This window comes from Eimeria maxima, genomic scaffold, assembly GCF_000499605.1.
Source record: "Eimeria maxima Weybridge genomic scaffold, Emw_scaff1125, whole genome shotgun sequence".
Lineage (NCBI taxonomy): Eukaryota > Apicomplexa > Conoidasida > Eucoccidiorida > Eimeriidae > Eimeria > Eimeria maxima.
The window spans coordinates 1-10,037 of NW_013564148.1; the positions used below are offsets into that span (position 1 = coordinate 1).

General features: G+C 49.1%; 3 protein-coding genes across 3 annotated transcripts; 1 reads left to right on the plus strand and 2 right to left on the minus strand.

The window, feature by feature from the left end:
• Positions 1-84: 84 nt before the first annotated feature.
• Positions 85-1,313, minus strand: EMWEY_00048890 (hypothetical protein, conserved; the record flags this gene model as incomplete). The annotated part of the gene is made up of 4 exons (XM_013479422.1): positions 85-158; positions 318-402; positions 588-926; positions 1,029-1,313. Coding segments are annotated over 4 exons (783 nt in total), but the record flags the coding sequence as incomplete, so codon positions are not given.
• Positions 1,314-5,045: 3,732 nt separating this feature from the next.
• Positions 5,046-6,557, plus strand: EMWEY_00048900 (hypothetical protein; the record flags this gene model as incomplete). Its single annotated transcript, XM_013479423.1, has 5 exons — positions 5,046-5,102; positions 5,213-5,533; positions 5,701-6,000; positions 6,156-6,233; positions 6,357-6,557. The coding sequence occupies 5 exons, from the start codon at positions 5,046-5,048 to the stop codon at positions 6,555-6,557; spliced, it is 957 nt and encodes a 318-aa protein (XP_013334877.1).
• A 1,209-nt stretch (positions 6,558-7,766) lies between these two features.
• EMWEY_00048910 (hypothetical protein, conserved) lies at positions 7,767-9,788 on the minus strand (the record flags this gene model as incomplete). The annotated part of the gene is made up of 8 exons (XM_013479424.1): positions 7,767-7,783; positions 8,116-8,199; positions 8,378-8,450; positions 8,573-8,650; positions 8,773-8,846; positions 9,028-9,112; positions 9,289-9,624; positions 9,732-9,788. The coding sequence occupies 8 exons, from the start codon at positions 9,786-9,788 to the stop codon at positions 7,767-7,769; spliced, it is 804 nt and encodes a 267-aa protein (XP_013334878.1).
• Between the last annotated feature and the right edge of the window lie 249 nt (positions 9,789-10,037).

The window sequence follows — 10,037 nt, forward strand, 5'->3', positions numbered from 1 at the left end:
ATTATATATATATGTCTACCGTTACGATCCTAGTGCCATTCGAGGAAAGTACGTGTGCAGCTCTATGGGAATCATGCTACTCACAATTTCAATAGCCTTCACATAAACAGTAATGTTGCCCGTTCCATCCGGCAGTGGATAGTCGCTCGAGAAATCCTCTGCAGGATGTTCAGATCACTGGCACAGCAACAACGGGGCATGAGGGTTAATTGTAGGTTTTCACTGAATATGCACAGACCCCGAAACTGTGTGAATTGAATGCACGGTTAGGTGCGTTGCTGCCTTTGTGAGCCTGTAATGGATTATTAGTGGATTACTGTTGTATGAGGTCGGATGAGAAGAGCAAATGTCCCACGCATATTCTTGGAAATCTTCCAACATCTTTCTGAAGTGTTGGTATTTCTGCAATACGCAGACCACGAGACACCAACAGGTTGTCCCGAAATGTCAACGCTTGACTCTCTGTCCAAATGAGAAACAAACCTTAACCAAACTGGCCATTTGTGAAAAGTGAAGCCTATGTGAGCTCACGCACCGAAGTCGCCCTTGCTTCCTGTGCTTGGCACTAGGCCGTACCCCTCACTTACCCGTCCAAGTAGTGGAAAGGTATACGCTGGGTAGAGATCTCCATAATGCCGGGAATTCTTATCTCCAACAGGCACTTGAGTTTGGTGCTCAATTCGCTGCCTTGCAGTGCTCCGGCTGCTGCCTTGGCCCGAAGCAATGCCGCTCGGGCCAACAGCAGCAGCGGTAGGCCTTGGAGAAGAAACTTCGCCGGTTTTATTGTCTTCTGCAGGTCCTTCGTGTTGGTTGTTCGAAGATCCTGGGCTCCACAACCTCGACAGGAATGAAGTCGTCTCTTGTCGCTGTCTACTTGGCCGCGTGGGGCTACCTTCAACGCAAACAGTATCTTCTTCTCCGTATTCCTGTGCAGATGGAACAGTGAACATCATGAAAACTCCACATTTAGTTTATTACCAGCAGAGCACTGCTGCATCTACTGTGCGTAACATCCAAAGTGGTCTTACACTGCCCAGCAGGGGTTGCTTCTCCTCCTCCCACTCGCCACCGCCTTCCGCCAATATCCTCACTGGTGCCCTTCTGAGAGTTCCTAGTTTCATTGTGCATTTCACAACAATGAAAGCCAGCGCAGTAGAAACAGTCACCCACAACGCAATTCGCCAGGCGCTACTTCGGCGGCTAAGTCCTCCACGGAGCGAATTGCACTTGACAACATTTTCAATTTTCAAGGATGGATCAGCTCTAAACTTTGCTTCTTCAAAGTATCCGGAGTCAGCCACTCCTCCTCCCATTGTCCGTGCTTGAGACGTCCAAAGGCACCCTGCTCGACCAAGACGGGCACTCTACAAGGGAAAGCTCAGTAACCTGCACCTTTGCAATGCACGAAGAAGCCCAAACGTCTTGTCTACTCCACCGTCGGGAAAGACGCTCTCTGCCTCTATGTGTCCTCTGCCTCTATGTGCCGAAAGCCAGATCAGCTATGCAGGGCACATGAGCCGATTCTCCCTGTTACTCCTGCGAACCCTCCAACTGGAAACCACAGTCACGTGGATACGAAGGTTACGTGCAAGGATCCACTTGCAACATTATATGGATATCTAAACTCTCTCGCTCGAGTTAGAAGTCTAGAAGCATCGAAGGATGGCTGAGAAACAAGCAACAGCGAATGTTCGTGCTCCCGGCATGCGATGTTAACGGTCCCCACAATCTTTTGACAAGCTTGACAAATATACTTCCGTATATGAAATATGGGGTGAGTGGAATGCACGGTTGGTGCCTGCGGGGACACGTAGAGGATCGCTCCAGTATTCTGATGCTCACGGCAAGTCCCATGAGCGGTCAATTGCAGCAGAACAAATACACTAGTTTTAGTTCGTCACCCTTATATACACTACATTTGATCAAATTAAGTTGTTCTATATTTCATTTATATAGTCTTAAGCAACTGGACCCTTGTCTTTGCTAAAGGTGACGAGGCTTGTGGCGGATGAGACCTTCGGGGTCGGCTGTGCCGCTTTCCTTTTCAAAGCCAGACTGCATGATGCGTGCTTCTTCATTGAAAACGTGGAAAAACAAGGAGCTTTGGGTGTCGTTGTACTTGTCCCGTAGGAAGACACAGCCATCCTTGGTAATGGGCACGCATTGTATTAGTTGTTGGCAAGGTCTGTCAAGGACATGCAATTTTTCTTAGACAGGCAATTTCGTACCCGGAAAGTGCTTAGCAGCTGCCTACATAAGTCACATGCACAAACAAGGGTGTTCGTGCATCATGTCATTTTTGCCTTTCACGAGAAACTACAGAGACGTGCGTCGCGTTTCAACTCAGGCTAGGCCAGCTGATCCACGCAATAGAGCAAGCTTTGTGCCGCCTACGATGCCTATAAACTGGAACAAATTACAAGCTGTTTGTGAGCTGCTACCTCTAATATTCTTGGTCGGCTGCAGCTGACGGCATCCTGCAGCTAAGCTGGGAACCCCAGGCTGCTCCTCTGCACCAAGCGTAACATAGTCCCTCCCAGGATGATGCACCGAAGTCTGTCTGATTGCGGAAATAGCCTCATTTCAACCTTACCAGGCAACCTGCACATAAACGGAAGCTTTTAGTAGCCGTACACTTAGTAGCATAGCATGGTACTGTCATGCGGGTTAGAATAACTACACTCAACCCCGCAGCAGAGTGGCCTGCTTCACAACAGTGAGTAGTGCCGAAGGTGCTTCAAAATAAGTGCATGCACGCAAAAGTTCATCTATAACCCTCCCAAAATATTCGTCAAACCTCAGCCTTTTTTTCCTCTTGCACAATGAAAAATGACCAGGACCTACCATCCTGCGAGGAGTTGAGTAACTGTTGGCATGCTGTGGAGCGCCAACTGGGGGAGAATGGAATCTTAAACGTTTGAAAGACAATTCTTAGAGGAAAAAGAAACGGGGGATTATGCGTTAATTGGCGAGGAGAAAAGCACGTTGAATTGATTCCTGAAAATCCTCTGCGCAGAACTTTTCCTCGTGAGCATGCAATCGCTGGTAACTGGTGGATGCATCGGGCTGAGCAACACAACTCAAAGTTGGGACTCGTCAATCTCCTCGGTAATCGTTTGTGTGTCATAACCCAGGAGGAGGCCAAGAATTTTCGCATTATATGCGTTATGGTATATCTCCTATTTCTTTTGCTGTTATCTAGTTTCCCCTACAGCAAGCTTTTTTCAACCTTGTGTGTATTAGCTCATCCTGTGTCAGCAACCCAGAACGTCAGCCGCTGCTATCGAGGCTGACGGTTTATTCAAACAAAAGAGCATTCCGTTGTCGCCTCTGTTTGCTTGACAAGGCTGCAGGGGCTCACATAGCAAGAAAAGCCAGTAGCAACAGCACCAAACCCCAGAGCATGACGTGTCTTGCACGTCCTGAAGCGATCATCTGAGCAGCAGCAGCTGCAGCAGCCGCTGACCTCGAGCAACGCGTTGGCTAGATGCGGGGACTGTCCTGCTAGGAGACAGATTGCGCGGAGAGCAAAACTAGACGGCGGCCGCCTGGGCTGGGAAGCAACGGAGGGGAATTAGAAGCCAATACAGCCACCTTGAGCTTTTAGACGGGCACACGAGGACTTTTTGCTTCTTGCGCGATGGGGCGGGTAGATGTAACGTAGTTCGTGCGGCGCATCCAAGTATTCCTGAAGCTCGCGCATGGAACTTAACCCAACTCAGGTGCGGTAGGCGAGCACAAGTTTCCAGAAACTGCCTACATCGCTTGTACCTGCAGCCATGAAGGCTGTGTGTACATCTTTGTGTGGCGTCCTGCACCCTGACTGGCAGCAAGTTGCACTGTATATCGTGCCAGGGCCCATACACTCCTCAAAGCGACCAAGGAGCTGCTCCCAGGAAGCCTGAAGACTGGGGGTGGAGGTCAGCTGCTTTTTAATCAAATATCATATCAAGTGTTTCGGCTCCACTGCTTACAGGACCCAGGACCCAGGACCCAGGACCCGCTCTGCACAACAGCCATATTCCACAACCCGTTACTTTTTTGTAGAGCCGGGTAGTACAATAAAGCGCCCGAAGACTGTTTTGGAAAACAGACCGAACCGTGTAGCGCACGTCTTAATAATAGGTGTGGTACAATTAGAGAAGTATACAGGGGCTTCGATGATGGCTGCCTTGAGCCTTCGGGCTCAGATGCTGTCTAGGCCAGTGGCAGTCGGCAGCTACACTCTGCACGCAACAATGCAAAGAAAAGCCTTCTATGCCCAGTTATCCAAGTTTATTGCTAAAAGGCATGCAGTTTTGGGCATCACTAAAGTTAGCCCCAAAGTTGGCCGCTCACGGAGACTGCTTTGCGTACCAAGCTGGATCGAGCAACAACTACATAGGCACGTTAGTCCGATCATTGCCTCAAAACTCCTTGTCTATTGTTTCTATTGTGGAAATATTGTTTTTGAAGCATTTTGAATCGAGTTAGCACCTTATATAGGCGTGTGGGCCTGTCTGCAATACGCATAATTCAGCTGCTGTCCCACCGACCGCTCCGGAACTTGGGTGCGATCGTCTCCTCCCTCTAGACTCTTCTTTGCACCTGGCAAGACAAACTTTTTCTAGAACCCTATTTAGAGTCGAGTCTGAATGAACTATTGTGACTCTTGCAGGAGGCTGCTCAGAGGTTGCTTCTGGGAGCGGCATCGTCGTGTGGCATGTTGTCTCCTATTCCATCATTCGTGGGTATTTCACCAATATACAATACCTGGGGAGGGAGTGCCGATTTGACAGCTCAGTAAGGCAGTGTGCCGAGACCAGCACTGGGTGGCGGCAATGGAAGCACGAGCGTCTGGTTCCGAGTCCTCCACTATGGGAGCCTTCCCAAGACGCTCGGCCGTCACGAGAGAAAGTGTTCAAACGGACGCACGCAAGCGACGTGTTGGTAAACAAAGAGGTGTTTGGCGACATGCTCTTGCGGTTGCATTTTCTGGTGCCATCATCTTTCTCCTGGTAAAGTGTACTATGCATCTGGTCTCCCGCAACGGGGCAGCTATCAGGATGTTATCTAATGGCTTCAGGGGGCAGACAGTAGGGCTGCTTCGTCGCCAGCTGGCGGTGAGTACAGTTTCCCTCTTGCATGCCATCAAAAGCAAATTAATACCATGAGGTAGCTGAAGCAGCATGTGCGCGAATGTTGTGCCCCGTCCTTCGTGCGCTCCGCACAGCTCTCACCTGGTGATGGTGGTGACGCCTGCACGCCGCCAAGAGCCCCACAACAAAGCAAGCGAGAAAGCAAATCAAAACGGCCTTGGTGGCAATTATTGAAGCCAAGTAACTCAAGCTCACGGATGACAGAAACTCTAGAAGGCCCATCTGCGGGGGAGGGTGTGGCTTGGTCAGGCCAGCACAAGCCCAGCAGCGTGCGTCGTCCAGGGGAGCGAGTCGAACACACTACAAACGTGCCTATTGGAAACGAACAGTCCGTGCATTACCAAGCTATGGACACATACTACCCCTTTCCACTCCTTGGTGGTGTAGAAGCGCCTGTAAGTTGGTTCCCGTTACGACCGGGGTCCTTATTCTCCCTGAGCAAGGGCCACTCCGAAGCTTGGTTCTACACGGCAACACAATGCAAGTATCTTAAAAGTCCAGGCTTTGTTGTAAGGTGGTTAGAATGGCAACTGTCGGCGTCCAGCTGCTCTGTGTACTGCAGGAAAACCAATCGCTGCGGGAACTATTGAGGGAAATACAAGATATTGCAACATATCTTTGCAGCTTCCACACGTCAATGTTCAGCAGTAATGCAATCCTTACACAAGCAATTGATTATGTTGCAACATCGCGTCTGGTCGTGAGGCCAATTGACACCAATTCGGGGTCTACACACATTGTAGCCGCTCTTGCACTGCATACAACTTACACTTGTGCTCCTGCGGTTATGTGTCTTCACTTCTGTGAACGCCTTGCAGAGGGACTCGAGGCTAAATATGCTCTGAACAATGGCAACAGCTCGGTAGTAGTACATGTAAATATTGTTGAAACTGTGAGTTGCTTGATCCCCACTGCACTTTAGAAGTACTCTCGCCCAGAAACATGGCTGATAGTCCAACTTACTAACAAGCAGTAATTTACCTGCGTCAACGCTGTGGTGCGTTTACCTGCGCGCAGTACCTCAATGAGCCGGGTCCTCCTGATTCTCGGTTTAAGGCGTTATATCCCAGTCGGCGAGGTTGGGAACCAAGTCATGTCAGACGAGCGTGGCCCCTCCCCCATACGCAGCTATGCATGTTCCTGAACAGTAGCTGGTCTCGCTGCCAGCTCACATGACACTGGTCGCTTCTTTGTGACAACCTATTTGTTTGCCCGCAGTTTAGACGCGACTTCGCTTGTGTAGCCGAAGAGATGCTCACCAATGTGCTGGCTGAAGCGGAAGATGGCAGTGGGCTCTCCACACAAAATGTCGAACAAATGTTTCAGCTCTGTGGCAGATTGTCTCGTATTTCGTATGGATGGCACAACCGCCTACTTGATGGCCCTTCGCATGTACTTTTCATGCGACTGAAATCATAAATGGATTATTGACCCTGCAGATGTTTGGCGCTGTGTTGCAGTTAATGGAGGCGGAAGAACAACTCAGTGGGTTTTTAGGTTCCAGAAGCCGGCAGGAGTAGCCTCTGAAGGCAGAGTTCTTCTCGAGATCTATGGTACGTTCCACTGGAACAAATTATGCTCCCAGATAATCCCACCGATCAGCTACCCTGTCACGAGTTATTGTTAGTTCAGGCGTTTCATCTACCGTGTATGTACGCTCACATGCAGATCTTTTTCTTACTTGTGTTTTTCCTCAGCTGCACCAGGGGAGAACACTCAACTTGCATTGTGACGAGATCGAACTGGCTGGATCAAGCATGAAGGTCATGTACGGCAGGCGCATGCGCAGCCGATCACTTCCTCTGTGGCTTTCTACTGTGTTTGGAAGCAGAATACAGTTCCTGACAATACTGCATATGTTGCCTTTTTATTGTGCGTTACAAGTCTTAAACATATATTAGTATTATTTGCTTAAGACCCCAACGGTGGGCTTTTTACGTTTTTTGAGATGCGGAAAGTATCCGCCAAAAACTGCAGTTTCGGGTATACTTGACATACAAATGTGTTACTGCCACTTGTAGTCGACGTGAACACACGTCTGGTGCAATTGAGCCAAAGTGGGTGCGTGTGGCGTCGTGCCGTGCCATATTGACAGAGCCCTGTAGTGGGCTCTGACAATATGGCAGGGCACTAGGATACAGTACCACACGCAGCCACTTTCGCCCAAATGCACCACGTGCGCCCACGAGTGCAATCAACTTCAAGAACAGCCTGCCTCTGAAGCAATAGTGCGAAAGAGGTGATTTTCATACGCAAACATGTTGCGGAGTCTGCGCTACCGTTTCAACTAGCCACTCGATACATTTCGACAAGATATTGAGAATCAACTTAAGGCAAAATTTGTTCAACTGCGTCCTAGAGTCCGTTGGACTTCGCACAAAAGAACCCTTTTAGTGGGCTCTACCAATATGACAAGGCAGTGGGATACAGTACAACACGCAGACACTTTGGCCCCAAGGCACCATATGTAAGGTCATTCCAACTGCAAGTAACCAACTGCGTGTCAAAAAGCTCCATAGGAGCAATGCTGGGATGGAAAGACATTAGTGTAACTTCATACAAATTAAATGCACCTGGTAGGGGCCTAAGGCCAAGAATGAAATATGCGTACGACTGCTGTTGGATGCTCTACCCGGCACCATCGCCTAAATACACATCCATGCTCCCCAAGAAGAGGAAGCCACGACAGAAGAGGTAGGTTGCAGGTTCTTCCACGGTGTGTGGCCTTCATGGCTGATCGATACATGCTCAGCTGTGGTACAGCGCATGCCGAATTCTCGCGGCACTTCTGTAATCACTGCTTCTCTGTTGAGGTAAAGCCTTATTTCCTTGTAGCTGAGGAAAAGCAACAGTAGAAGAATGACCACCATAGAAACGCAGATATGTTAGCTGATGCACGTGAACTGGCAACGCCTTGCTGATACGAAGCTGTTTGCTGGAAATTCCTGGCGGCATTCTGTGTTCCCCTGGAACCTACCATGGACCTCAAGCAGAACCTTGCCAGTGGTGCCCACGCCCTTCGGCTTCTCAATAAGAGACCACAGCCGAGTTGTTTCCTGGTCTGATACAGCATTCACATCATCCCATGTTTGCAAGCTTAGCAGTGTCTCCAGCATATTATTAATGCAAACATTGCAACTACATGTCAGAATTAGCTGCTGCACACTGCCTCAGTAATGACTACGAAAGGTGCCCACAAAGCCTAATAATCTGTTCGATTATTTCTATTAGGCGCCCACCTCCACTCTCTTCAGCTTCAGCCAGCACCTTCACGAGCATCTCTTCGACTACACAAGCCACATCGCGTCTAAACTGTTCGCACAGAATGGAGTATCACAAAGGATTGTTCCGTTGTATGGCAGCAAGACCAGGTTCTGCCCAGGTTCACGCTTAGCTTCAGGGGAGTGGTGGGATTGTTGTCACTTGTGTCTTACATGGCGATGATCCACCCCGCGCCAAAGAGATTGGACCTCTCCAACGAGAAAATCTAGCGGGCCCCTACTGCCGAATGGCTGCACGCAGGTGAAAATACCCTCGTTGCTATCCCAGTGAATGACTACCTGCTTGTGCTAAGCGCGAGCTATCTATATTGGGGAAAATATTCGAGAAGCATCGTTAAAAAGTAGTTACTCACCTGTTCTTCAACCCGTATATGTACTACTGCGATACCGCTGCAATTTTTCAGCAAAACCTCGGCCTGGAATACCCCTGTCACATGTTAAAAGCACTGACGCAGCAGGGATGAAGGCACAGTAGAGTACGTCAACAGCATTTAACAGTCAGCATACACACGAACAGAGCACGAACTGCTGTAAACTGCATGCAGGTTCGATCTTGTTCCTGCATTTTATAAAATCTGATTGGATTATTATTACGGCAGTCGCATTACTTGTGGACGGTTCAGTGTGAGCGAGGCAAAGATCCCATGCAAAATCTTGCAAACTGGTTAGTGCATCTCGCAACTGCTCATTTTCCTGCAATGCACATGTCACATAACACCAGCAGCAGTCTGCTGAAATTCCTCACTTGCCCCTCTGTGCAAGTGGTCAACAAGCTTGTAACTTAAGAAGCTTCCCTTGTTTCATCGGTGTAAGACCAAGCCTAGACGCCTCCAAAGGAAGCTAGGCACTTAGTCGTGTCCCACACACACCCCGCCAATTCGTGGAAAACCGTAGTACTCGTTGGGTCTCTCATAATGCGGAGAACGTGAATATCCAAGGAACAGATGAGTTTTGTGTTCTACGCGGTGTCTTGCACTATCTTGACTGCTTGCGGAACCAGAAGACGTGGAAGGTCCCAGGAAAGTATCTTTTTCTTCTTCTTCTTCTTCTCTGTTCCCTTCTGCAGCTGGTGGATGCTGCATACTCGAAGATTTCCCACTCCAAAGCGTCGACCAGAGTGATTTATTGCCCTCTTGCTCACTCTCTGTTGTTTCTTCCGCGCTGCTCGCTCCGAGGCATTGCATTTCTATTTCCTCACCAGAGCCCTGAACAGAACGTAAAAGAAACGTCGAGAACGATGACGGCATCAGATCCAATATATCACAGCAGTTCTCCTGTACCTACAGTGCACACAAGTCTACCCCTGCCTTACATGATCCAACAGAGCTTTCTGGGTTTCACCCGGCCATTTACCACCTTCTGCCAGCATCCTTGTAGAAGGCCTCGTGCCGATGGCCAGTTGCATTGTGCATTTGAGAACAAGGAAAATCAGGGCAAAGGCGGAAAACAAAAGCCACAAAGAAGTTTGCCTGTGGGCGCTTCGACCACGTGTCTGTTGACCCACAAGGTCATCATATTTTCTGTGAAAGGAGGAGACTACTCGAAAGCTCTCTGTCTCAGAATATCCTGGATTTATTATTTCGGTTACCATTGTCCGCACGTATATTACCTAGATGTT